General features: G+C 57.1%; 2 protein-coding genes across 7 annotated transcripts in view; one reads left to right on the top strand and one right to left on the bottom strand.

Annotated features, from left to right (window-relative positions):
- The first annotated feature begins 3951 nt into the window (after positions 1 to 3951).
- Dock6 (dedicator of cytokinesis 6) overlaps positions 3952 to 27079 on the top strand; it is a 44982-nt gene continuing 21854 nt past the window's right edge. For 2 of the 6 annotated variants that reach the window (XM_047530618.1, XM_047530623.1), the window contains exons 1-23: positions 3953 to 4088; positions 11841 to 11928; positions 12418 to 12593; positions 12834 to 12902; positions 13153 to 13282; positions 14080 to 14292; positions 15643 to 15728; positions 17085 to 17151; positions 17254 to 17403; positions 18291 to 18371; positions 18463 to 18616; positions 18732 to 18859; positions 18971 to 19064; positions 19416 to 19578; positions 22495 to 22612; positions 22686 to 22756; positions 22926 to 23064; positions 23145 to 23246; positions 23879 to 23965; positions 24192 to 24423; positions 24680 to 24841; positions 25584 to 25747; positions 26212 to 26316. In XM_047530618.1, coding sequence (XP_047386574.1) covers positions 4045 to 4088; positions 11841 to 11928; positions 12418 to 12593; positions 12834 to 12902; positions 13153 to 13282; positions 14080 to 14292; positions 15643 to 15728; positions 17085 to 17151; positions 17254 to 17403; positions 18291 to 18371; positions 18463 to 18616; positions 18732 to 18859; positions 18971 to 19064; positions 19416 to 19578; positions 22495 to 22612; positions 22686 to 22756; positions 22926 to 23064; positions 23145 to 23246; positions 23879 to 23965; positions 24192 to 24423; positions 24680 to 24841; positions 25584 to 25747; positions 26212 to 26316 — 2823 coding nt within the window. In that variant the 5' untranslated portion in view covers positions 3953 to 4044. Of the gene's footprint in view, positions 4089 to 11840; positions 11929 to 12417; positions 12594 to 12833; positions 12903 to 13152; positions 13283 to 14079; positions 14293 to 15642; positions 15729 to 17084; positions 17152 to 17253; positions 17404 to 18290; positions 18372 to 18462; positions 18617 to 18731; positions 18860 to 18970; positions 19065 to 19415; positions 19579 to 22494; positions 22613 to 22685; positions 22757 to 22925; positions 23065 to 23144; positions 23247 to 23878; positions 23966 to 24191; positions 24424 to 24679; positions 24842 to 25583; positions 25748 to 26211; positions 26317 to 27079 lie in introns of all 6 variants that reach the window. The other 4 variants (XM_047530620.1, XM_047530619.1, XM_047530622.1 and 1 more) reach the window with 3 other exon arrangements.
- Angptl8 (angiopoietin like 8) lies at positions 19665 to 21157 on the bottom strand. The gene is made up of 4 exons (XM_047530624.1): positions 20834 to 21157; positions 20481 to 20642; positions 20060 to 20169; positions 19665 to 19952 (listed from the first exon to the last, which is right to left on the bottom strand). Exons 1-4 carry the CDS (start codon positions 21128 to 21130, stop codon positions 19925 to 19927), a joined length of 597 nt encoding a protein of 198 aa, XP_047386580.1. The 5' UTR covers positions 21131 to 21157; the 3' UTR covers positions 19665 to 19924.

Here is a 27079-nt window from a genome sequence, read left to right as displayed (position 1 = left end):
CCACTCACCCACCCATCCATCCACCCACCCATCCATCCATCTACCCATCCACCCATCCATCCACCATCCACTCACCTATCCACCCACCCATCCATCCATCCACCTACCCACCCATCCATCTATCCACCCATCCATCCACCATCCACCCATCCACCCATGAATTCATCCATCCACCCACCCATCCATCCACCCATCCACCCATCCACCCATGAATCCATCCACCCATCCATCCATTCACCTACCCACCCATCCATCCATCCACCCACCCACCCATCCATCCACCTACCCACCCATCCACCTACCCACCCATCCATCCATCCACCCACCCACCCATCCATCCACCTACCCACCCACCCATCCACCCACCAATCCATGCATTCATTCATCAAGTGAGTCACTGAACTGCTGATGTGCATCTGAAGAACCAGGGGTTGATATCCCAGAAGGCGACAGGCCTGGCATGAGTCTGACTCCAGTGTGTGATCTGAGGCCTGTGACTCTCAGCCCCAGTTCCCAGCACCTGTAGGAAGAAGACCTCCTGGGGTCAGAGGGAGCCTGTGAGTGGCAGGTGTTCACTGGGGCCTTGCTGGATGGACATCCCGTGCATGCCACCCTCCCCTACCCAGGTTCATCTATAGATTACCTTCTTGTGGCCAGTGGTGGACCACAGTGCCCTGCCTGTGAATGTACCAAGGCAAGTTATGTTCAAGTGTAGGGACAGATGCAATAGGACCAGGTAGTTATGGCCCTGTGTGATCAGGACTATGAGGGGAGAAACCCAGAGGCTGGAGGGATGGGAGCCCCTGGCCCCAGTTTTGATGGTGGAAGGAGGAAGACAAGGAAGGCTTCCAAAAGGCAGAGACCTGAGCAATAAGATGTTCAGAAATGTAAAGAGTCAGGGAAGTCAGACTCAGTGGCTCATGCCTGTAATCCCAGCAACTTAGGAGGCTGAGGTAGGAGGATTGCAAATTCGAGGCCAGCCTCAGCAACTTGTTGAGACCTTGCCTCAAAATAAAAATAAAAAAAGACCAGAAATATAGCTCAGCGGTAGAGCACCCCTGGGTTCAAACTCTGGTACCAAGAAAATGGGGACACAGCATTTCAGGGTACAGCCAGAGACAGCTGTACCCAGTTCAGGAAGATGTAAAAGCACATTATAACACTACAGGGAGCCAGCACTGAGTAGGACATCAGGAAAATAGGAGAGACGAGAGAAATAGATGTTAATGAGGCACCAACCACATGCCAGGTGCTGGAGACCCCGAAGAGATGAAAAATTCAGCCACTGAGACACAGCAGGATGGGGGCTTAAGAGGGGGATCACAGGCAGCTGTGGGGGACAACAGTGTCCAAGCTGAGATTTCAGGGATGAAAAAGGGGCAAGCAAATGAAGACTGGGTGGAACAGTGTTCCAGGAAGAGGGAACAGCATCGGAGTGTGGTGTGGACGAAGGGAGATGGTCTTCAGCTCTCCTCACTCTCACAAGGACATGGGATTTGCCAGCAAGTGAATCTGCTGGGTCTAAGCACTCGCCAGCCCCTCCTTTCCAGCCCAGTTAGCCCACCTGGACCACTGCAGTCACCTCCTCCCTGGCCTGCCAGCTGCTGTCTGACACCCCCAGTGTGTTTTCTGCAACGGTAGCCAGAGGAGGCCAAAGTCCCCTGTTTGAGCAGCTGCTGGGGTCACCCTCAGCCCCACCCATCTGAGTCAGGCCTGGTTGTGCCCTGGAGAACAGCAGCCTTGCCAATCAGGTCTGGCAGGCGCCAATCAGGGCAGGCACTGGCTCCAGGCAGCTGGTGTAGGTCCTCTGTTTAGGGGCATCTTTGAAGCCACTTTTTCACCAAGGCAGTGCTGGGTGTCCCTGGGCTCATTGCCCCCACAGGTTTTCACAGGGAATAGATGCTCCAGGGCCCAATCCACCTCTTGATGCCTGTGCCTCATGCTATGTAACCTACCAGGAGCCTTCATGGAGCAGATGAGAAAACTGAAGCTCAGAGAGGTTGAAAAATTTATCCTAGGTCACACAGCCAGGTCTGGATTGGGACTCTGCTAGTCTTTAAAAGCAACTGCTTTGGGGTTAGGCTCCCTGGGTCCAAATCATGGATTTGACACAGATTCACTAGGCAAATAGGGCCAGTCCCTTCTCTGGGTTTGCCTTGGTTTCTTCATCTGCTGGCATTACAGATCACACAGCACTTGTACACGGGAAAGGAGTCAGCATGTGGAAAGGTCCTTGGAGTTGTGTCCTGGTGTTCAGCGGAATAGGGAACAGATGGGCAGCTGGAGTGGAATGATTGAAGGACAAAAAGGGAGGAGATTAGGGTAGAGAGGTGACAGGTACAGATCATGCAGGTCCCTGAGGCTGTGGGAGGACTTGGGATTTTATCTCAAATGAGGTGAGAGCCATGGAGGGTTCTGCACAGAAGAGGGACATGACATGGCTTGTGTGTTCCCAGGCTCTTTCTGGTCAGTGAAGGGGGAACAAACTGCGGGAGGCAAGTCGGGGGAGGGAAGACCAGATACAATGGGACAACGAACCAGGCAGAGGGGAGAAGAGGAAGCGGTAAATCTCTGCCACCTCCATGTTTCCTACCCAGCTTGGCTCCAGCAGTCTGAGAGGTGAGGCAGGGGCTTTAGCTTTAGACTGTAGGGTGACACTGGGTGGGGCCTGGCTAGGAGTTCTGGGTGGTTACATCACCCGGGCCAAAGTGGCTGGACCACTCAGGGCAGGTGTGTGGGCTGCTGCCACCTGTGTGCACACATCAGGTGCCAGCCTGGGAGCAGCCCTGATGTGGCCTCACCCACCAGGACAGAATCCTGTGCCTAAGTGGCAGAGTTTAGTGGATCCTCCACCATTCAGGCCTCTTCCTGGGGGGCTGGTTCCTCAGATAGTGATACTGATTCACACAGCAGTTGGAGCAAGTCCCTGTGTTACTCTGGGCCTCCACGTCCTCAACCGTAGTTGGGAGGTAATGCCAGAATCCGTACATGGGAAAGAGATTAGTACACCCAAATGCCCGGAGGCAGAACCGTTTCCTATGTTATTCAGTTTTAAATTCTTTCTAGGAGGGCTGGGGGTATAGCTCAGTGATAGATCACTTGCCTAGCATGTGGGAGACCCTGGGTTCAATCCCCAGCACCACCCACCCACCAAATACATACATGTTATGTAAGTATGTATACACATGTGTACGTATAAACAATGTTATACCACGCACACACACTCCTCCCTGGGACATCCTGCGACCACGCTGGAAGGGCTGACTATTCAGGAGGACTGGATGATTTGCCCATGCAAAGGCACGGAGGTGGTTAAAGGGTTGGCACATCCAGAGATGAGCAAGGGCTGGAGCATCTTCTAATCTGCAGCAGCGCCGCTAGGAGAGGGGCTGTGGGAGAGATTTGAGGCCACAAGTTAACCAAGACGTCCCCACAGTTTCCTTCCGGTGAACGGAGGCGCCTCAGATCTTACTGCCAGACGCTGGAGTGCGTCTCCTGGCACCCCGGGGCCCCGCAAGGCCCCCCACCTCTTGGCCCCCACTCCCGCCTGCGGGCGGGGCGCTCCCCAAGGCTCCCCGGAGACCGCCGTGCGCCCCTCGGGGCAGACGCCCGAACACCCGCGCCACGGTGGCTCCACGGTGCAAGCCGCCGCCGCCGCCACGCGTGTCCACTCGGGGTCAGCAGACGCGTGAGCGTGCGTGGTGCTTTCCCGCGGGAGTCTGAGCGCGGAGAGGCCGTCCCCGGCGTCGGGACACGCCCGGCCTCCGCCCTCGCGCCCCACTCCCCGGCTGCGCTGCGAGTCTCCATTTCCCCGCGGCCCGGGCGCGCCGGGGAAGTGGCCCCGGCCCGCCGGGGAGGAACCCAAGGCGCGGCCGCCCTGGAGGCCCCGCCCCCGCCCGCCCCGGCCCCGCCCCCAGCGTCCGCCCCGCCCCGCCCCGTCCGGCCCGGCCGCCCAGAACCTGCGGCGGCGGCGGAGCGCTGGGGCGAGCGCGCGGCGGCGGCGGCGGCGGCGGCGGCGGCGGCGGCGGAGGAGCACCGGGCGCCATGGCGGCCGCCGAGCGCCGCGCCTTCGCGCACAAGATCAACAGGTAGCGCGGCGGGGACCCCACGGCCCGGACGGCCCGCCCCTTCCCCGGCGCGCCTCGCTCAGCCCCTTCCGCCCCGCCGGGGACCCCCGAGTCCTTCCTCCCGCCGGCTGGGGACCCCGGGAGGCGGAGCGCAGCGGGGTCCCGGCCGAGGGTCGCACGGGAGCCGGCAGCGCGGTGGCGGCGGAGGTCTGGCTCCTCGGAGCGGGAGGTCGCGGGGGGGCGTGTCCGGGGGGCTCCCTGGAGGCGGCGGCGCGCTCTGCACGGATCCTGCGCGCTCCGCGCGGACTCTGGGTCTGCAGGCCGCTTGTCCGCCCCGCGCCGCGGGCTTGGGGTGGAGGGGCTTTTGTCCCCTGCTTGTTGTCTAGTTTGGGACAGGAAACAGGGATGGTGCTCTGGCGGCCTTCGGAACACCTCGGGAAGTTTCCCGAGCCCTTCCCCCGCCCCAGGGTCCAGTGCCCAGCTGTCTGGGGAGGAGGGGGAAGCAGGGGACAACTGTGGAGCCCCCTACCTCCTGCTTCAGGCTCTCCCAGCACCGTCTGGACGCGCTGGGGACGGATGATGGGCTATTGAATGGACAGAGTGGGGGCTGGGGACAGAACCAGCTGGTGGGCAGACGGGGAGGGGGCAGGCGCCTGGCGCTGGGGGATCCATTTCTGTGGCCCCGGGGATTGTGAGAGTCTGAGCCTGGATGGGGATGTCAACTAGGCTGACAACTAGGGCCTTTGCTGCTAGGGTGGGTTCAGAAGCTGTTCAGGTATCCTCTCCATGGGGGACCTGCCCTGATACCCTCGGGTCAAAGAGCTATCCTGTGGATCCCACCCTGATGGACTCAAGAAAAGACCTTGCTCTTGGGGGTAAATATAGTGGGGGAGACAGAGGAAAAGCATGATAAGGTGGCTAATATGTGAGTTCTTCGGTGCCATGAGGATGTGCGACAGGGAAGGAGGTGGGGTGGGTGGGAGCTGTTTACCTGAGGTGTGTTGGGAAGGCCTGGATGAGCAGGTGGTTTCAGCAAAGACCTGGAGGCTAGTGAGGTCCAGGCCCAGTGTAGGACAAGAGAGGTGGGCAAGTGTAAAGACCGGGGCCAAGGGGACAGTAGCAGGAGATCTTTCAGACCTTTCTGTGGAGAGGACTTTGACTTTTACCTCCAGTGAGATAGGAGCCACTCAGTTTTGAACAGAGGAGGGATGTAATCTAGTATGTGGGGCATGATGGTTGGGCAATTTTTATGATCTGCCATTATTTGTCTCTGAATTGTCTGTTTGACTCTTGATTTCTCTGAGCCTGGGGATGTTATTTACTGTCTGTTTCTTTACATCTCAGTCCCTATATTCTTGAGTCCTAGCTTTCACCACCTGAGAAAGCGGGGTCTCAGGTCCTGTCCTGGGGAATGAGGCTGTAGAACCCAGGGTAAGAACAGAGAAGGATCCTGAGGGCTTCCTGAACTGTGAGCCAGTGGCCAGAGGCTTCTAGAGCTGCCTAGTATGCATCCAGGTGTCTTTATGTTCAGACCTGGACCTGTGTTCATCCATTCATTCAATTGTGCACAAATACCAGATTAACCCAAATATTAGGTAGTTCTCCAGTTTCCTAATGAGCAGATTCTTTCTTTTCTTTTTCTTTTCCATTCCGTGGATTGAACTCAGGGCCTCAGGCATGCCAGACAAGTGCTCACCCCTGAGCTACATCTCCGGCCCTTTTTAAAATTTTATTTTGAGATAGGGTCTTGCTAAGTTGCCCAGGTTGAACTTGAACTTTCGATCTTTATGCCTCAGCCTCCCTAGTAACTGGATTACAGGTGTGCATGAACAGGTGCTTTTGAAAAAAAGGTTTTGCAGTTTGGGGGTGTAACTCAGTGGTAAAGGGTGTGCTTACCATGCTTGAGGCTCTGGGCTCAGTTGCCAGCACACACACACAAAAAAAAAAAAAAAAAGAAAGAAAAGAAAAGAAAGAAAGAATAGTGTTTTTTGGGGGGAGATTACTAAAATTAACACATTTGTGAATGTAGTTAACACGGCAGATGTTGCTGCATGCAGTATGATTGGTTCTTTTGTAAACTTGTACCTCTTCAAGTCAAACAGTATACAGTGCTGATAACTGTTAATGCTTGTTATGCACCTGGTTGCTTGTTAAATTGTCACTGTATCTCATGAGCTCAGGTGTGACTGTTGAAACTGAAACTCAAAGTGAAAGGTCCTGGACTGTGTGGCCCTGAAGCCACGTCCCTTCCTGTCTTCATCTGCCGGGAGCATGCTTGCTGAGCTTCTTCCGCAGCGTCTCTGACTGTAGCATGTTCTTTCTGAGCCTCTCTTGTCTTATGGGGACAGTTTACATTTCATGTTTGAAGAAATAATGGTTCAGTGGCACATGCCTGTGATCCCAGCTGCCTAGGGAACTGAGGCAAGAGGATTGCAAATTTGAGGTCAGCTTGGACAATTTAGCAAGACTGTCTCAAAATTTAAAAATTTTTAATAAGGGACTGGAGATGTAACTTGATGGTAGAGTGCTTGCCTCTCACGTGTAAGACCCTGGGTTCAATTCCCAGTCCCACGAGAAAAAAAAAGAAGAAGAAAGACTTAGGTCACATATGCTGAAAGATTCATGGACCGTCAATTTCGTCATGCCAGCATCGTAGAGGACATTTGCACCAGTCTGGTGCAGCTGCTCCATGCCTAGGCTGCCGGGCGTCACCCGCTGCTTGAAGGCTCCAAGCCCATTCGCTCGTAACTGCGGGTCGTTGTCACACGGGTGTTGGTGTATCTGAACATAGAAAAGGTATAATAAAAACACCAGGGGACAGGGATTTTTCAGCTGTATTTGACCATGCAGTCTGTCATTCAAATGTTGACATGTGGCCTGTAACTGTATTATTACTATTATTATTTTTCCTTTTTAAAAATAGTGGCATTTGTGACTGGGGCTGTAACTTAATGGCAGAGCTCTTGCCTAGCTTTTGGGAGGCGTTGGGTTCGATCCTCAGCACCACAAATGAGTAAATAAAAAAATAAAGGTCCTGGGCTGGGGATATGGCTCAGTTGGTCGAGTGCTTGACTCACGAGCACAAGCCCTGGGTTCAATGCACAGCACTGCAAAAAATAAAAAATAAAAAAAAAAGGTCCTTCAACAACTAAAAAAATTTTTTAAAATAGTGACATTTGACATCCACATGGAAAAGGACAAAGTTTCAGGAATAATTATAAAGCAAATGGCAGGGGAAAGGCTGTGTGGGTCAAAGATGCAGACTCTCCAATTCCAGCAGCCCCTCCTGACGTGCACCCAATGGCTGCATAGCAACCCTTATGCGTATGGCTCCTGTCCCTGGCATTATGGTCCCCTGTCTGCTGTGACTTAGTTTTGCCTGTTTTCGAATGTCATATGAACAAACAGTGGGGTGTTGAGTCTGGACACGGCTTTCACTTGGTACTCATTTTGGAAGTCTCATTGCTGTTCCTTTTCATTGCTGCATACTACTTTCCTGTCTATACTGTTAGCCATTTGTGTTCTCCCTGTCTCCAGTTAGCGAATATGTGAGTCATTTTTCCTTTGGGACTTTCATGATCAGGGCTGCCATGAACATTCCTGGCCATGTGTTTCCTCCTGAGTATCTCTACCTTGGAACAGAATTGCTGGATTGGGGTATCTTTTTTTTTTTTTTTTTTTAATCATATTTTTGTAGTACTGGAGGGGTGCTCTACCACTGAGCTACATCCCCAGTCCTTTTTATTTTGTTTTGCAACAGGGTCTTGTCGAGTTGCCCAGGCTGATCTTAAACTCACTATCCTCCTGTCTCAGCCTTCTAAGTAGGTGGGCTACAGGCATGTGCTACTGCATGCGACTAGATTGGGCAATCTTCAGTCTCGCTCGACAATGATAGCATTTTAATTATTACAGATGATCATTTCAGATGTGTTGTTGTATTCAGCTGTGGATCATAGTGAATGAGAGTTCTGTTTGCTCATTTCCTCACTGATACTTATATTATTTGTCTTTAAAATTTTCTGTCAATGGAGGGTTTATATGATTTTATTTGGATTTGTTTTCTTTTCTTGGTTTTTGCACTTGTGGAAACACAGTGCCTAAGATTTCTACTGTTCTTGTTTCTGACTTTAGTATCCTCCTTCCCTATGAGGGTAGACCTTAGTTGATCTGTCCTGCCCCGGGTTGAGGTCTATAGTTGTAACTCTTTCTCCCATTTCAGTTTACCCAGTTATCTCCTGGGAAAACCCACTAAATTCAGCTTAATATTTAGCTTTCTGTTTTGAAATGTGCTGGCGTAGGGGTGAGAAAAAGAGGAATTGGGACATTTCTTAGGTGTGGATCCTGGGCGAGATCGGGCTGTCCTTGCTGGGAGGGTGTGATGTGGCTGCGCAGCATGCAGGAGCCCTGCCTGGGCACGAAAGGGGACGTGTGGTCACCAGGGCAGACCCGAGGATGTGCCACTCCTTTAGACGATGCTGACGCTTAGAGGGCGGGGACAGCAAGGCAGTGGCGCTGAAGCCCCCTGTCCTTGGCCCTGCTCCCTGGATTGTGGAGCAGCAGAACTTCCAGAGCTGAAAAGCCCAGACTTTGACCTCTCACCAAGCAGAGGTCCATTCTGGACCCTTCCAAGTTGGGCTGTGCGCCTTGGGTGGGTCACAAGCCCCTTCTGAGTCTCAAAACAGAGCCAGAGGACAGGCAGGGTGGTGCACACCCATAATCCCAGTGACTAGGGAGGCTGAGGCAGGAGTATCACAAGTTCAAGGTCAGCCTGGGGAACTTAGCAAGACTGTGTTTCAAAAGGAAATAAAATAAAAAAGGGCTGGGGATGTAGCTCAGTGGTAGAGCAAGTGCCTAGCATGCCTGAGGCCCTGGGTTCAATTTCTAATACTCTGGGGGTAATACAGCCAGAAAACTCATTTCCCCAGGATTGTGTTTGAGTACCACAGGATGACAGCAAGCCTCAGTTGAGCACTTACTATGTGCCATGTTCCATGCCCAGTGCTTAGAACAGCTCCATAAGGTAGACACTGTCCTGAACCCAGAAGCGGAACAGTTACTCATTGTATTAGTCTGTTTCGTGTACCTTAACAAAGTGACTGAGGTCAGGTACCTTTATAAAGAAAAGAGGTTTATTTGACTCACACCGACTTTGACAATGATGACCTCACCTAATCACCTCCCAAAGGCCCAACCTCTAAACGCCATAGTTGGATTGATTTTCTGCCTATTTATTTATTTAGTACTGGGGATTGAACCCAGGATTGTTTTACCACTGAGCTCAATCTCTAGCCCTTTTTATTATTTATTTTGAGACAGGGTCTTGCCACAGGGCTGAGGCTGGCCTTGTGCTTGTGATCCTCCTACCCGAGCCCCCCAAGTAACTGGGATTTATAGGTGCTGAACAGCCTTTCTACCCTCATAAGGGGGATCAAATCTCAACACGTGAACCCTGGGGGGACACGCTCACCCTATATCCAAACCACAGCGCTCATCCCTGCTTGGCCAGTGCCACGCGCAGAGCCGCTCTGTAGACCGCAGCTCTCTCCCAGACCCCGGGGAGGTGAGGCTGGAGGGTGTCCCTCCCTCTCCGTCTCCTCCAGGGAAACAGCTGCAGAACAGCTGGGACTTGAGCAGAGCCTCATGCCCTGGCCTGGCATCGTTAATACTCACCCCCAGGCCCTGCGCGCTCACGGTTTGGAGGAGCGCTCCCCACTGAGCACGGAGCTCCATTTCTTTGCTGCACCGTGGCTGGAACCCAGGGCCTCACGCCTGCTGGCCAAGCTGAACCCGGCCCTGACTTTGAACACCTCGCATTTCCGAAAAGCTCCTTCACCCCGCAGCCAGCAGAAGCAAGATTCTGGGGCTGTTGACAGAAACGGTGGGCAGAATATAGAGACCGAAGAGTGAGGCTGAGCCCTCACCTGGAGCCCCCCAACACATCAGGTCACGGCCAAGTTCTGTTTCAGCCACACAGATTTGAATTCAGAGGCTACCACATAGGGTCAAGGTCCCTGTGGGCTCAGTCTCCTGTGGGCTCAGTCTCCCACATCTCCTCCCTGTCCTGATGGTCTTGCCACCAGGCCACCCTACACTGTCATCTCATATGGATGGGCTATGGGCCGTGGGGTGTGTGGTTGGGGGCACAGTTTTTTGGTGGGGGGGATTGACCATGGGTCATTTAACCTCTGAGCCACATCCCCCAGCCCTTCTTATTTTTTCTTTTGAGGCAGGGTCTCGTTAAGTTGCTTAAGTTGTGAGGCTGGCCTGGAACTTGCGATCCTCCTGCCTCAGTCTCCAGAGCTGCTGGGATGACAGCCGTGTGCCACGACACAGCTTGGGGCACAATTTTTTATCATGGGGATTTCTAAGGGTCACAGAAAGTAGGAAGCAAAAGGGATTGGGGTCTGAATACTCCAGGTTTCGGCCTCTTGATGTTAAGAGGGACTGAGGCTGGGAGCGTGGCTGGGGAGAACGGCACACGTGTGAGGACTGAGTTCCATCCTGAGCCACACACGCATGCGCGCGCACACAGAAGTGAGTGAGAAAGAGCGTTCCAGAGAGAGTCCCACCTGCCCAGAGTCACATAGTTAAAAGAACCCATTGTTTTTTCCTAAATCAGCAGATTTGGGCAAGTGGGACCAGGAGGAAGACTGAGGGTTTTACTCCTTCCATCACAGAGACTTTATTGAGTGCCCAGTGCATGTGGGCCTGGGAGCCGGGTCATCTGTGAGAGCGCACAGCCCAAGCTCTGCCTTCACGACAGCCTTAGGGACGTCCTGTGCTCAGGTGCAGAGTGCAGCCACAGGGCTTTTGCACTTGCTGCTCCCGGTGCCCTGCATACTCTTCCCCCGGGTAACCACTGGCTCTCTCCCCCTCCACTGTCCTTCCAAGCTCAGCTGAAGGCGTGGAGGGCTGGGTGATCCATGCCTCACTGGACCTGCCCCAAATTCCTGCCCTGCAGTCACGCATGCCCTCCTGACTTCAAAGACCGCCTCAGGTACAGGCCGGCCACGTGCTGACCTGGGTGCTTGGGTGTGTAGAAGTTCTCTGTGTCAGGTGCATGCGGTGGCACGAGCTGTAATCCCAGGCACTCAGGAGGCTGAGGCAGGAGGATTGTAAGTTTGAGACCAGCCTGGGTAACTTAGGGAGACCCTGTCTCAAAATCATAAATAAGGGCTGGGATGTGGCTCAGTGTGGAGAGCCCCTGGGTTCAAGTCCCATTACTGGGAAAAAAAAAAAAAAAAGAACTTTCCCTTCTCGGGCTTGGGGGTCTTGCTGGCCCCCACGGTGGCAGCTGCATCTCAGACTCCCTGAGAGCATGTGTGTGTCCTGGTCACTGAGTGCTGGACCTCTGCCCTGCACCGCAGCCCCGTGAGGTCAGAGCAGCTACCAGTGGGTAAACGGCTTGGGTGGGAGTGATTGGCCAAGGCCCTGTGGCCCGGGTGGGGTAAGGTGCGTGCCCTAGACCGGCAGAGAGGACTGGCAGGTGTGTGGGGGCCCCAGGGAGGGCGGGAGCTCCCAGGGGAGGGAGCAGAGGCAGGAACAGTGGGTCTTCTTCAGGCTGATGGCCCTACGGTCCCCGCAGGGAGGAGGGAGGGCATGAGGTCCGGCTTGGGGTGCGGTCGCCACGCGAGGCCTCTGCTCTCCAGCAGCCTGTGCGCTGCTGCCCTGGCCCGGGTTCTTCCGCTTAGGGTGAGTCTGAGCCCGAAACCTGGGTTTCAGGCCCCCACCTGAGTTTCCCTGTCCCTCAGAGCTCCCTTTCTGTCCTCCCAGGACGGTGGCCTCCGAGGTGCGGAAGCAGGTGTCCCGGGAACGCAGCGGCTCTCCGCACTCCAGCCGGCGCGGTGGCAGCTCCCTGGGGGTGAGTGGGACCCCCAGCCCCGTCCCCTAGCTCCCGGGCAGTGGCAGCACAGGGAAGGAGCTCTGGGCTGGGGAGCCTCTTGGGGGGTCCTGGGAGGTCCCCCGCACCCCCAGACCACCCACACAGTGGGAGCAGCTTGCTTCCTCCTGCAGTGGGGAGGGGTGGGGCCATGTTGGGCTGAGGCCTGAAGAATTGCCCCTTCCATTCCTTCCACCATTAGATTCCTTCCCCGCTCAGACACCAGGGTGTGATTTCCTTCCTGGAGCCCCTGAAGTGGGGGGGCAGGGCCAGTCCTGCCGGGATGGAAAGTCTGAGGTCATTGTTTGCTATGGGCCCTCTGTCGCTCCAACACCCTCCGTGGCTCCCACCACCCTCCTACTCCAGCCTCCGTTTGGCTGAGCCCACCTCTGCCTCTTACTGTACCCCCAGCCTGCGGGGAAGTGGCTTCCTTGCTCTGACCCAAGTCGTGGCCACTTTGTACTGACCCAGGTCCCCCTGACAGAGGTGGTTGAGCCCCTGGACTTTGAGGATGTGCTCCTGAGCCGGCCACCAGACGCAGAGCCGGGGCCCCTCAGGGACCTGGTGGAATTTCCATGCGACGACTTGGAGCTGCAGCGGCAGCCCCGGGAATGCCGGACCACGGAGCCTGGCATCCCCGAGGACGGGTGTGTTCTGCCCCCTGCCTCCCCGCCCCGTCCGCTGCCCTCTCCTAGCAGGCTCCAGGTCCCAGCAGCCCTAGGTGCAACTCCTGCTCTGCTCTGTGACCTTAGACCGGTCGTCCTCCCGCTCTGAGCCTCCATCTCCTCATCTCTGAAGTGGGCAGAAAGACCATCCTCGTCTCCTGGGCCATTGGAAGGAGTCACACTGGCCCTGTCTCTGTTCATCCTGATTTTATCTTGCTGTAGAAAACTGGATCCCCAGGCGAGGGCTGCTGTGGAGATGTACACGGAGGACTGGGTCATCGTGTGCAGAAGGTTGGTCTCACTTGGGGGCAGTTAGGTAGCGGGTGGAGGGTCAGGATTCTGGGTCTGAGCCCAGAAGAGCGGAGCCATTGTCTGCAGCCAGTGCTTCTGTTGATCTGCCCACTCTCGGCAAGGGCGACTGGACTTCTAAGGCAGGGCCAGGAGGGCAATGGCCTTGCAGGCCCCACGTGGCCCTCGCCAGGCTCATCAGTGTCCCGGGAGCCCTGAGCCCTGCCACCTGCCCAGCCCCACCTCCTGCTAGGTACCAGCACCTGAGTGCCGCATACAGCCCCATCACCACGGAGACGCAGCGAGAGCGGCAGAAGGGCCTCGCCCGCCAGGTCTTCGAGCAGGACACCTCTGGGGACGAGAGGTCGGGCCCCGAGGACTCGGTGAGGACACCCCTGGCCAGGGTCCCTGCAGGGCATTTGTGTAGTCTCAGGAGATGACCCTGTCAACCTTGAACCCCAAATGGGTCCCACAAGTATCAGCCCCATGAGTGAAAAGTTATGGCTGATAAGCGTTTATTGAGTGCAGAGTGTATACTTAAAGGATCTTTTATTCAATGGATCGGGGAAACTTTTACACCCATTTTGCAGCAGCAGACTAAGGCATGATAGTTAGGATCCTGAGCACCTACGTTACACCAGTGTACTCGTGGCATCCTGTGGGTAGTTACTCCAAGCACTGGGAGTATTGTTTCCACTGTCATTATCTGTAGATGTAGATGGGGAGTCTGAGGCCTTTAGCGACAGGGTCAGAGGCTCACCATCTCAGAGCTGAGCTGGAACCCGAGTGGTCAGGCAGAGTGTGGGAAGGGCCCTCACCTGGCAACAGTGAGCAGAGTCCCAGGGAGGGCTCTCATTGGTCCATCCAGGCATGTCCTTATGTCGGAGCCAATCACAGGGGCTGGTGGGTGTGTCCTGATTGGCCAGAGTTCACTGAAGCAGGAATGAGAGACAGGAGTAGCCTCCCCAACCATGGTAGAAGGGAGGGTGTCCCTGGACAGAAGTCTTTCCTGAAGTGTCCAGAGGCAGGGTTGGCAAAGCCCCCCCGGTGAGCCTCGTAGTGGTGACCCCACCCTGCTGTCCCCCCGCTAGCCTGTGTGTAGGATATGTGTGTCTACACAGGACAGTTCCACCATGGCTGGTGTATCCAGCTGGTGCTCAGTGCTTGTGTGTTCTGGCAGGATGACTCCCGGCGCTGCTCTGGCTCCCCAGAGGACACCCCTCGAAGCAGCGGTGCCTCTGGCATCTTCGACCTGAGGAACCTGGCCGCTGACTCACTGCTGCCCTCGCTGCTGGAGAGGGCGGCCCCCGAGGACGTGGACCGGCGCAACGAAGCCCAGCGGCGGCAGAACCGGCCGCGCGCCCTGCTCACCCTCTACCCGGCACCTGACGAGGTGGGTGCCCGTGGCCTCACCGTGCACCCCAGGCCAGGCTTGTCCCACCGACATGCGTCCCTGTGTACCGTCCAGCCAGCGCGTACTGGGGGCCTACTGCATGCACTACCTTTAGTCGATAGCATTTACTGCACACCTATGAGACATCCGGTATTTATCCAGTGTGCATTTATTCAGCCAATACTTATTGTATGCCTACTGTATACTTCTCTCTATAATCGACCAGTACGTATTGAGCACCTACCATGTATGCCTATATTTATCCAACCAACATTTATTTAGCACCTACTGCATATACCTGTGTTTTTTATTAAGCTATTGAGTGCTTACTGTATACTCCTGTATTTATCAGTGCTTATCAGGTTACTAAAGTATACAGATGCTCATCTACTTAACTATGAGATTACAGCCCAATAAACCTGTTGTAAGTTAAAAATACAGTAAGTAGAAAATGCATTTAATAACCTCCCCTCCAAACGCCTTTGCTGAGCCTCGCCTACTTTCTATGTGCTCGGAATACTTACATCAGCCTACCGTGGGGCAAAACCATCTGACACAGAGCCGAGTTTGTAATAAAGTGCTGTGCATCTCATGGAAGGCATAGAGCTTGTACCAAAAGCGAAAGTCAGCATGATTATACTGGTACGCTTCTGTACCATCTTCAAGCAAAAATTAAGGATTGGTGGCGCATGCCTGTAATCCCAATGGCTCGGGAGACTGAGGCAGGAGGATCACAAGTTCAAGGCCAGCCTCAACAACTTAGCAAGACCCTTTCTCAAAATAAAAAATGAAAAGGGCTAAGGATGAGGCTCAGGGGTAGAGCATCCCTGGGGTCAGTCCCCAGTACTGTAAAAGAATTACAAATTAAACTATTATAATTTAGGGACTATCTGCAATTTTATATATATATAAAACACTTTGTGTGCCCACTATGTGGTTGACACTGGGGACATTGCCACAAATAAGATAAAACCGTCCCCGCCCTCAGAGTTCATGGTCTCGTGGAGAAGGGACCCTTTACATAACCTGAATGGGGTAGAGTACCCGTTGTCATTCCTCACACTGCCCCAGCCAGGGCCCATGGTGGCAGAGGTGCCTGCCTAGGGTCAAGGGGCAGGGAAGGCTTCCTGGAGAAGCACCAGCTAGCCTGGCCCTGAGTAACAGGCAGACCTTAGCCAGACGAGGAGGAGGGAGGGAAGGGTGGTGCAGGCAGGGAACAGCAGGTGCAGAGGCTCAGAAGCAAGGCACTGAGGGAAGTCGTGTCAGGCTGAGGGTAGTGCTGGTTCCAGGCCAGGCATTCCGGGGCCTTCCTGGAGGACGTATCCCAGGTTCCCACCTGGCTCTTGGCAGGATGAGGCTGTAGAACGCTGTAGCCACCCGGAGCCACCCCGAGAGCACTTCGGACAGAGGATCCTGGTCAAGTGTCTGTCACTCAAGTGAGTATGCTGACCTGCTCCTCCCCTCCGACCTGGTTCCAGTGCACTCACAGGCCACCCGAGGGGTGCCATTACTGCACACACCCTGCAGCCTGCGAGGCTGCCCAGGAGCTGCCGTGGGGAGGAATAGGATTTCCCTTTTTCATTATTTGGAGCCACTGCTCCTGGGCTGGCGTGTGCCTCGGTTGAGCACTTGCCCAGCACGTGCAAGGCCCTGGGTCCCGTGCTGGCTTGCAGGAGGCGGGGGTGTTGAGCTGCCAGCCGGTAAGTGCCAGGCTGTTTTCTCAGCCCTTTGCCTGTATTAATTTCACCCCAACCTTGAGAAGTGGGTGAGGTCGGGAAACCGAGGCACACACTGACAAAATTTCGTGCCCAAGATCACACAACTTGTAAGGCCCAAGTCTGGTGCTTGCCTGTTCTGCTGGGACCCAGGGTAAAGGGGGTGCTAAGGATCCTGGGCCTGGCTCCCAGCTGCGCAAGGCTCCCTCCGTGTTGGACCCCAGGGAGCAGCCAGAAGTGCGGCAGACAAGCGCGTGGGAACAGAGCTGAACAGGATGTGGACCTGGGCCCCAGCCAGGCCCTGCCCTCCCCCGCCCCCAGTTCCTGCCTGGATCAGGACAGGAAAAGGAGGTTCCATTCTGGCCTGAAGCCTGGGTGGGCCTCCCACCTCAATCCCGGGGTTGGGAACAGGCTCTGGACTCATGTAGTCATTCAACAAACACTCACTGAGTGCCTGGGCTGCTTAGGACACAACCACGCCATGGGCATCAGAGCCCAGAGGAGAGACCCTCAGGGGCTCTCCGAGCAGCGGGGGCTGCCCTGCTCCCTGGGGAGGAGTCCCCTAAGCTAAGGCCCATCAATGAGAAGGAACTGGCTAAAAGGAAAGGAGAGGAGGATGTGGGGGCAGAGCATGTGCAGGGGTGGGGACAAGGGAGTGGTGGGCACTGCACCTTCTGGAGCAGGGAAGACAGGCCAGGGGGAGGCAGGGCTGGGCCTTCTGGGGTTTTGTTCTCACCGGGGAACCTCAGGTCCTAAGATGCTTCTTTACCAAGTGGAGTAACACAGGGGCAGGGCTTGGTGTGCAAGGACTGGGCTCCACCAGGGTGGCAGAGGCGGCAGCAGCCATTCCAGAGCTGGGTCCCAGGCCCAGCAGCAGGGAATTGCAAGTGGGTTAGTCGTACCAGGAGCCGCCTCCGAGGGGGCTCTGCCGAGGGGCTGGGGGTGGGGAGAGCACACCTCAGGGGCCTCGGTGTCCCTTCCTTTTCAAAATGGGGCACATGTGTCCTGCAGGCCCTTAAGTAGAGTTCCGTGTGGCCCAGGGTTAGTCAGGGAGCCTCGGTCCCCGTCCACCCACAGATTCGAGATTGAAATCGAGCCTATCTTTGGGATCCTGGCCCTGTATGACGCGCGGGAGAAGAAGAAGGTAGGAGCCCTCCTTTCTTCCTCCTCCTCCTCCTTTGCCTCCTTCACCGCCGGGCTGTGGGCTCCCTGGAGATGGTGGCTAATCTGCCTCTCGTGTCCGCAGATTTCAGAAAACTTCTACTTTGACCTGAACTCAGATTCCATGAAGGGGCTGCTTCGTGCCCATGGTACCCACCCCGCCATCTCCACCCTGGCCCGTTCCGCCATCTTCTCCGTGACCTACCCCTCGCCCGACATCTTCCTGGTCATCAAGGTGCCTGGTGGGGCAGGGCAAGGGGACGATGATGGTGAACACCGCAGGTTCAGTCCCTGCCCTCATGGGATGAGGCAGACGTGTTACCAGAAAGAGGAGCCCAGGGGAGGCCCCTGATCCAACCGGGATGGGGAAAAATCATGGAGGGCTTCCTGGAGAGGTGAAAACTGAGCGGAGACCTATGGACAGATAGGCCTGGGACAAAGGACATCCCAGGCACGTGAACAACCCCGGAGTCCCATTGGGTAGGCAAGTGAGGTGTTAGGTTTGTGAATGATGTCGATGGCGCCGAGACTTGCTCAGTTAATCGGGGCAGGGAAAACATGGTTGGTACATTGATCTGGGATTTTCTTCCTGTGAGGTCCAGTTTCTTCTCCTAACCCTTCAATTAGGTCACAAGAATGGAACGGATTGAGTGCTCATGGCAGGGAGTCACAGGGTGCAGTCCTCAGGGTAGCCCCCAAGAGGAGAGTTGCTAAGCCCCATTTTACAGATGGGAAATGAAGGCACAGAGCAGGGGAAAGACCTGCCCAGGGTTCCACACCCCTGAGTGGTCAAGACTGGAGGGTCCAGGCCATGTGGCTCATAACACATATTATGTCAGGAAAATATCAGTAGCTAAGTGTGGGCTGAGGCTTGGAGTTTCGGGGTATCTGAAGGGTGATGAGGAGGTGGCCACTGGGCAGGCAGAGTGCTGGCACTTGACAGGAAGCAGGAGACATGGGAGACAGAGCACAAGCCAGGGTGAACTGGGGGTGTAGGTCCGTGGTAAAGCCTTTCCCTAGCATGTCCCTGGGTTGATCCCCAGCAGTGGGATGGAGAGTTTGGGGGTCCAGGAGTCCAGGGAGGGCTGAGGGGGCACTTCATGGGGACTTCCTGCCCCGCAGTTGGAGAAGGTGCTGCAGCAGGGGGACATCAGCGAATGCTGTGAGCCCTACATGGTGATGAAGGAGGTGGACACCGCCAAGGTATGCGTGCCAAGGCAGGGCCTTGGGGAGGGCCGACGCCACACTTGGCAGGCAGGGGCCACTGAGCTGGTGGGGCGGGGATCTCCCGCAGAACAAAGAGAAGCTGGAGAAGCTGCGCCTGGCAGCCGAGCAGTTCTGCACCCGCCTGGGCCGGTACCGCATGCCCTTCGCGTGGACGGCAGTGCACTTGGCCAACATCGTGAGCAGCGCTGGGCAGCCCGACCGCGACTCAGACTCAGAGGGCGGTGAGGAGGCGGGGCCAGGCGGAGCGACTGGAGGGGCGCGCCCTCTGCCGGCCGAGCGCGGCACCACAGCCTGGGTCTCTGTGCCCCTCTTGGTCACTGTCACTGCCTCTCCTAGAGCGCCGACCTGCCTGGACTGACCGCCGCCGTCGGGGGCCCCAGGACCGAGCGAGTAGCGGGGACGATGCCTGCAGCTTCTCTGGCTTCCGCCCAGCGACACTTACTGTCACCAACTTCTTTAAACAGGTGTCTGACTGCAAGGCAGACGTACCCGGGTGACTCTCCCCACTGTTGTGGTCGCGTGGGTCCTGGGACTCAGCCCTTGACCCCTAGCTCATGGCGACCTGTCCCTCATAGGAGGCGGAACGGCTCAGTGATGAGGACCTCTTCAAATTTCTGGCGGACATGCGGCGCCCATCGTCCCTGCTGCGTCGCCTGCGGCCTGTGACTGGTGCGTGGCACCCTTAAATGAGGTGTTGTTCCCATGCGTTCAACAAACCCGCGCCAAGCACCTACTGTGTCAGGCGCCAGGGACTGAACCCTGACCATGATTGACAAATTCCCAAACTCAGGGACTGGACCTTTCAATGGAGGCCACAGACAAAAGAAGAAAAAAAGTGGGTCAAATGGGGATCATGGTGGGGGCACATCATCTCTGAGGGTGAGAGAGGAGTTGAGGGTGGAGGCTTTTACAACCTGAGGGTCAGAGCCCCCAGATGTCAGAGGGCCTCACCTGCGTACCCCAGAGGGGGGCCCGGGCCAGAGGCTCCCAGGCAGGTGCAAGCTGACTCCTCCTCCCCAGCCCAGCTCAAGATCGACATTTCCCCGGCCCCTGAGAACCCCCACTTCTGCCTCTCCCCTGAGCTGCTTCACGTCAAGCCCTACCCAGATCCCCGGGGCCGACCCACCAAGGAGATCCTGGAGTTCCCTGCCCGTGAGGTCTACGCTCCCCACACCTGTTACAGGTACAGTTCCCGGAGTGGCTGGGCACTTGCATGGGGGACGTTCAGAAATTCTGTTGGGCAGGGTCCCCTTTCCCGACACATACACAGACACCCAAGGTGAAATGCCACTGCTCTGCTTTAATGCAGGGTGTGTGAGCATGGAAGGACACACGTCCTTCCTGCACCCTCCCCAGTGGGGCCGTGTCCTCTGCCTTCTACCCCGCCTGCTTCTGTCTCTGCCCTGGGGCTGGAAGCGGCGTGCCCTGGCCAACCCCACTGGACAGGCAGCTCCTCTCTGCTTGGGGGCTGCATGGAGCACGGAAGTGTCCTTGCTTCGTGACTGGTCCTCAGTTCTGCCCAGGCAGGCTCAGGCTGGAAGCGCCGCTGTGTGGAGTCTGGGGAGGGAGACGGGGAGTCTGGCTCAGCCCAGGTGGGGCACCTTCTGGCTCCCTGCGTGTCCCCCAGCCAACTGCCCTGGGTGCCAGGCTCCCACCAGGCTCACCTCTCCTGGATCTGTCGCAGCCAGTGTTGCTGAGCTGCCATCTCCTGTCTCTGTCGCTGCACATGGCCCGTGAGGGCCCACAGGAAGTGGCTCTGCTTGTCAGCGTGAGCCTGTGTGGCAGGCAGGGTAGAAACCTCAGTGGGGGCCTCTTCACCTCTCATCCCCTGACCCTGCCCAGGCCTCCCTGGTACATCTGTGGAACTGGGCAAGTCACACAAGTAGGGCACCTGCCATGTACCCTGCCCTTGAATTGAGGCCCTAGTTGCTGAAATCAGTCGTGCCCTGTTTGCAAATGGGGAAACTGAGGCATGGAAAGGGATGTGGGCTGTACTCAGAGTGGAGGACACCGAGCTGGAGAGTATCTAGGACTCGAGGTTCAGAAGAAAGTTCAGGCCAATCCTCCGGGCCCAGCGCCCCTTACCTTTAAGGCCTCAAATTCTTGGCGGGCGGGGCCCAGCCAGGCACCCTGCAGCTGGACTTCCAGTCGCTGCACGCTGTCCCGCAGCTTCTGCTGTGCCTGGGCCACCTCCGTTAGCACCCGGGCTGTGGTCTCTGCCTGCAGCTGCAGATCCTCCTCCTCCAGCTGCTCAGTGGACAGTTTGGTGTTAGGATGGCAGCTCCTCTTTGCCCAGGACTTGCTTGGTTTTATCACGGAGAGTCTTGCATCTTGGGACCCTCCTCAGTTAGGGGCAAAACTGGGGCAACTGGACAGCCTACACAATACTTCCTCTTCAGACCGCCCTCCAGCCCACACCACTCCGCCGCCCTGCCCACCTGCATCTCCAGCAAGTTCATGCGAAGTTCCTGCGCTGCATCCCGGCCCTGGCTGACTTGTAGTCCCAAAAGCCCCAGCGCGCTGCCATAGAGGCCCAGGCTCTGTCCGGCCTCTGTCAGTCGGGCCTCCGTGGCCCTGTACACGCTATTGAGGGCCTGGCCCAGCTGCAGGGCCCCATGGAAGAGCAGGGTCAGCTCCTCGTGCTGTGCCGGCTCCTGGCCACCCATGGGGGCCACTGGGGCAGGCTGGACTGCTGCTGCCAGAGCCCACAGGAGGCACAGAGCAAGAGCAGGCATGGCTGAAGGATGGGGGTGTGATCAGGGCCACTGCTGCTGCCTTTTATGTCCCCACACTGCCATCAACCCCCCGTCAATGGTTAACCAGCCATCGGCTGCCCCGAGTTGTGCAAGGGCCTGGCAGGGGCACAGTGGTTGCATCAGGCAAATGTCCGGCTGGCCATGCTGAGATCACGTTGGCTGGGACTCAGGGCCAGTTGTGGGTCGGGGGCACTGGGGAGGACTGGCCCTGAGGGACCCTGAGGTTTACCACCCTGAGCTTCGGCTTCCCTCTGATGGACAGGCATGACAGTAGTGACTTGTGTGAACGCAGTGGCGACTGAGCTGCTCCAGCCGCCACGTGGTACAGCTCTCCCCATGTACTTCCCAGCCTGCAATGCGGGGTCTTCATTTTTCCAGCCTAGGGAGGGAACCCAGGCCTTTGTGCATGCTAAGCCAGTGCTCTGCCACCCTCACCCTAATGCATGGGTCCTTGTCGGCCTGGCTGGTGGCTGGGGAGCTCGTACAAGTAGCAGAGACCTCACCTTAATGCAGGGGTCCTTGTTGACCTGGCTGGTGGCTGGGGAGCTTATACAGGTAGCAGAGTCCTTCCTGAGGCCACATGGATTCACTTCAGGACCCACGTCTACCCCAGGTCAGCATGAATGCTGTTTTACTCCCTGAATGACTGGGAAAAAGTGCCTCAGTTTCCTTACCTATAAAACGGGAGTGCCGTGTGTCCCACCTTGCTGGCCGCTTGTAGGAAGTAAATGAATTATTTTGAGTGCTTAGAATTAACCCTGGCATACAACAGGTGCCACATAAGTGTTTGGCACAGTGATTGTCATTGCAGTTATCTATCATCATCAGTACTGTTACAAAGATTCCGCTGAATGGCCCGATGCCCCATTGTACATGTAGGGAACCTGAGGCCCAGGGGCAGGTTGGGGCTTATGCAGTTGCCCCTGGGGGAGGGGCAGCCCCAGCCTCCAACTCTGGTCTGTTTTCCCACCTGAGGGACAGAATTATAGAGGTCTCTTCTGGGGGAAGAACAGTTGGGCCTGAAGAACAGGTCAGGCTGGCAGGGATCAGGCTACCCTGATGGCCACCTGGGTCCCTTTTTGGAACTCCTGCCCTGAGGGTCCATCTGTCCCCTGCCCCCCGCCTCCCTAAACTCCCATCTGCGGGTGCACATCTTTCCCGGTCCTCTGCCAGTCGTACCTCATGCCTGGCACTGGAATGGTCTGCCCCGGCTCAGTGCCCCAGCCTCGTGACCCACTTTCCTCCGTGACTGTCTGTGTCCTCGGTCCAGCTTGCTCCAGCAGCCCAGTCACTCACATATACCGCAGGCCCCTGTCCCCCTGACCCCTGCTTCTCGCCCCCAGGAACCTGCTGTACGTGTACCCACACAGCCTCAATTTCAGCAGCCGCCAGGGCTCCGTGCGCAACCTCACTGTGCGAGTCCAGTACATGGCTGGCGAGGACCCCAGCCAGGCCCTGCCGGTCAGTGCCTGTGCCCCAGGGAGCAGCAGGGACGGGTCTTCCCAGCGGGTCCCTCATGTCCCTGCTCCCCCAGGTCATCTTTGGCAAGTCCAGCTGCAGTGAATTCACGCGTGAGGCCTTCACGCCTGTGGTCTACCATAACAAGTAGGTGGGAATGGGACGGCAGGGAGAAGGGACATGGGAGGACCTGGGGACCTGCAGGGGTCAGGGAGACATGTAGGCACAGGGCAGGAGGAAAGGAGAGGGGGCTGCCGCAGCGGCATGCGGGGGACAGGGGCCCCGCCCTCCAGCCGACCCCCAGCCTCCCTGCCAGGTCCCCTGAGTTCTACGAGGAGTTCAAGCTGTGCCTTCCGGCTTGTGTGACCGAGAACCACCACCTGCTCTTCACCTTCTACCACGTCAGCTGCCAGCCCCGGCCGGGCACGGCCCTGGAGACGCCCGTGGGCTTTACCGTGAGCCCAGCCGCCCTCAGAGCCCTGCCCATCCCCTTCCCGGAGCTGGGCCGCAGCCCTGACCCCTGCTCTCTTCCCAGTGGATCCCCCTGCTGCAGCACGGCCGTCTGAGGACCGGTCCCTTCTGCCTCCCGGTGTCTGTGGACCAGCCGCCGCCCAGCTACTCTGTGCTCACGCCCGACGTAGGTGCCTGGGCCTCCCGCCTCCACCCGACGCTGTCCCCAGTAGTGGCCATGGAAGCACTGGCCGCCATCTGTCAGTGCTCCTGTCCTCACAGAAGCCCATGAGCATTCCCAAGTCCCCACCTAACTTCCATCCAGTCCCCTGGAAGCCTCATTGTCCTCTGTGGGTGCCCTCCCAGGCCCCCCATTGTGTGTGCCTTCCTGTCCCCTACTGGCCCTCACCTCTGCACTCACTGTCCCCCATACCAGCCCCACTGCTGATTATTGTCCCACAGGAGTTCGTCCAGGGCTGCCTCTGCCTCTCCATCCCCGTTAGTGTGCATGACCCTCCCTCCTCTGTCCAGCGGTCTGTTAACGCGGGGTCTCAGGTCTCCCCCGTACAATGCTCCTGACTCATTGCTTCCTCCAATTAATGTTCACCCGTATCCCTGTTCTCTGTCTCCCACTGTGCCAGATGTCCACCCTGCCTGGTGGACCCCCTGAGTCCAGGGACTGGGCTGGGGGCAGGGTGCCTGCCTCTCCCTGGGGCCAGGCCACGCTCAGGCCATGGTGTCGCAATGGCTGGGGCCGCCCTGTGGCCTGATCGGTGGGGGAGGGTTGACCAGTGCCCACCAGGTGCCTCCCTCCCACAGGTGGCGCTGCCGGGCATGCGCTGGGTGGACGGCCACAAGGGTGTATTCAGCGTGGAGCTCATGGCCGCGTCCTCTGTCCACCCCCAGGTACAGGGTGGGGTGGGAACCCAGGAATCCTGCCCTGCTCCCCTCCCGGTTGCCATGCAATTGGGTAATCATTGTCGCTGGCCAGCGAGGCCTGGCCTCGGGCCGTGGACGTGACTTTGGTCAGCTGGCTGGGCTCTCAGGGAAGCTGCTGACTCAGACGGAGGTGGCCTCGGTCCCTCGGGGCTTTCCTGGGCCAGCAGCCCTGCTCACTGTGTCCCCCACCCAGGACCCGCACCTGGACAGGTTCTTCACCCTGGTGCACGTCCTGGAGGAGGGGGTCTTTCCATTCCGGCTCAAGGACGCCGTGCTGAGCGAGGGCACCGTGGAGCAGGAGCTCCGGGCCAGCCTGTCGGCCCTGCGCCTTGCCAGCCCCGAACCCCTCGTGGCCTTCTCCCACCACGTGCTGGACAAGCTCGTGCGCCTTGTGGTGCGGCCCCCGGTCATCAGTGGCCAGATGGGTGAGCGAGTGCGGCCTCAGACTTATTTCCCCATCCAGAGAGTGACCCTCTCAGCTCCCTGATGCCGAGTTCCTCCTGTAGTTCCTTATTTTATTCTGCCCTCAATTTTCTATCTGAAAAATGGCCCAGAGCAGGTCCTCTGAGATCCCTTGATAGTCACTTGAGTCCTTGGACCCTAATGCCTCTTCCTCTGGAAGGTCAGTGGGCAGGTAAAAGGCCTTGGGCCCTGGAACTTGACCTCTGCTCTGCCCGGCAGTGAACCTAGGCCGTGGGGCCTTTGAAGCAATGGCCCATGTAGTCAGCCTTGTCCACCGGAGCCTGGAGGCAGTCCAGGATGCCCGTGGTCACTGCCCGCTGCTGGCTGCCTATGTCTACTACGCCTTTCGCCTCCCTGGCGCTGAGCCCAGCCTCCCAGGCGGTAAGTGTTGGTGGAAAACCCTGGGAGACAGGGAAAATCTGAGAAGAGCAACTCAGGCAGAGAAAAGAGCATGTGCAAAGGCCCCAGGGCCACACAGGCCTGGACTGATGTGGACAACGTGCCAGAGAGAGAACATTTCACCCACTTTTGCCCCAGTGATCTCTGTACACTTGACTGGCAGCTGATTCGACCATTCAGCAAGCATCTTCATTAGTCTGTGGCAGGGATTCAAGCTAGGATGCCTGGATTTGAATCTTTGTTCTGCTGCCTTCAAGCTCTGTAACCCTGGGCAAGGAATTTCACATCTCTGAGCCTATTTTCCCATTTATAAAACAGTGATAATAACAGTACCCACCTCAAGGGGGCGCTGCAAAGAGTAAACCATGATCCATACAAAATGCATGGTACGGAGTGAACATCCAATAAAACTGGATTTGGGCTGGGGTGTAGCTCAGGGGTAGAGCACATGGCTAGTAGCACAAGGCCCAGGCTTTCTAATTCCCTGAACCAGAAAGAAAAATAGAATTCTAGTTAACCCGTGTGTGCCAGGCATCATTTCCAGTGTTCTTCAATCTGTGCAAATCGCTATGAAGCCGTCGATATTTTCATACCCATTTTACAGGTGAGAAACCTGGAGGCACATAGAAGGAAAATGACTTTATCAAGGGCAGCAGATTGGGAAGGGACTGAGACTCATCAGGGCAGGTGGGCCAGGGACTGACCTTATTCCCTCCATCCCCAGGGGCCCCTCCAGTGACCGTGCAGGCTGCCACACTGGCCCGTGGCTCCGGCCGCCCTGCAAGCCTCTACCTGGCCCGTTCTAAGAGTGTCAGCAGCAGCAACCCCGACCTGGCTGTGGCTCCTGGCTCTGTGGACGATGAGGTTTCCCGCATCCTGGCCAACAAGGTAGGGCAAAGCGGCCATGGGTGCTGAGTGGGTGGGGGGAGAATCCCACTGCCGACGGAGGATGGAAAGCAGAGCATGACTCGGAAGAAGGCGTGCTTCCCGGCGTGGGCCGGAGGGCTGCTGTCAGTGGTGGGTGCTGTAGGTTAGACTGTGCTGGGCTCTGGACTCCACGATGGACCCAGGGACGGGCGGCGGAACCTTGATCGGTTGACCAAAGAGTAGTGTGTGCACAGTGTGGTGGGCACATATGTGCACATGCCCCATGTGCACACGTCCACAGGTGCACATGCACGTGCATCCTGTGCTCATGCACGGTGCGTATGCGTCTGCACCCCATGCACGTACTCACGGGTGCGTACACACGTGTGGGCACGCATCTGGTTCTGGGCTGTGTCACACGGGGTGTTCTGTGCTGCTCTCCTCTCCTCCTCTCAGGAGGCTGCCACTTACCTGTGTATCTCCAGGGCGTCGATCGCTCACACTCCTGGGTGAATTCTGCTTATGCTCCAGGAGGCACCAAGGCTGTGCTGCGGCGGGCACCCCCTTATTGCGGGGCTGACCCCAGACAGGTGCCCTTTCAACCTGCCCTGCACGCATGTGACACTGTCTCAGCATGAGCTCCTCCCACCTTCCTGGCTGTGACCAACTAACCCGGGGGCTGCCCGAAGTGGGCGGCAGCCCCTCCTGCCTTTGTCTGGGGCTGTGGAGTCTGTGCTATAAGCATCGCTGGGTTGTTTCAACCTGCCTTTTGCTCTCACAGAGGCCACAGCCTCAGCAGAGACAGAGCACCGGGGTGATTTGCAAAGAGCATGTAAATTATATGCAAATCCAGTCACCTATAACCTCATTGCCCTGCATGACCTGTTCCTCTCCCTTTGATCCACCTCTGTTCAGGGGACTCTCAACTGTCCCCTTGGCATAGGCAACTGAATGGTGTCAAGGGTGAAGCACTGGACCCCTGGAATCCCACATCCCTTTCAGACAGAGGCTTCCCTCTACCATGCACCTGTCCTGGGAGGAGCTTTGCCTCCCAACAGACCTGGGTTCAAGTCCCAGCTCTGCTGTGGCCCTGCCCTGTGCCCCAGGCAGTGGGCTGTATCTCTCCAAGTCCCCACTGGTAAAGTGAAGCTGTCTCTCCAAATGTTGAGATACGGCAAAGGCTCTCAGTAAAGAGCACACACAGCACAGGGTCCCAAAGGCATGGCAGGTTCTGTTGTGAGAAAGCCCCCGGCCCCACCCTGCCCTGAGCCTCTAGCATGGGACAGACGCGCAGGTGTGTAACTGCTGGCGGGAAAATGTCTCAGAGGAAGTGAACAGAACCGGAAGAGAGCA

This window comes from Sciurus carolinensis, chromosome 17 (assembly GCF_902686445.1).
Source record: "Sciurus carolinensis chromosome 17, mSciCar1.2, whole genome shotgun sequence".
Lineage (NCBI taxonomy): Eukaryota > Metazoa > Chordata > Mammalia > Rodentia > Sciuridae > Sciurus > Sciurus carolinensis.
Note: the sequence above shows the minus strand (reverse complement) of the source record. Positions and strands in the feature narration are given on the sequence as shown.

Bases quoted from the DNA above. Each gene is read 5' to 3' on its own strand.
- Angptl8 (XM_047530624.1), bottom strand. From the start codon at position 21,130: ATGCCTGCTCTTGCTCTGTGCCTCCTGTGGGCTCTGGCAGCAGCAGTC. The intron at 20,170-20,480 runs GTAAGGGGCGCT...CCTGCCACACAG, and splicing joins AAGAATTTGAGGCCTTAAAG to GCTCACGCTGACAAGCAGAG. The intron at 19,953-20,059 runs GTGAGCCTGGTG...CTCCCTCCCCAG, and splicing joins CTGCGACAGATCCAGGAGAG to ACTCCACACAGCGGCGCTTC.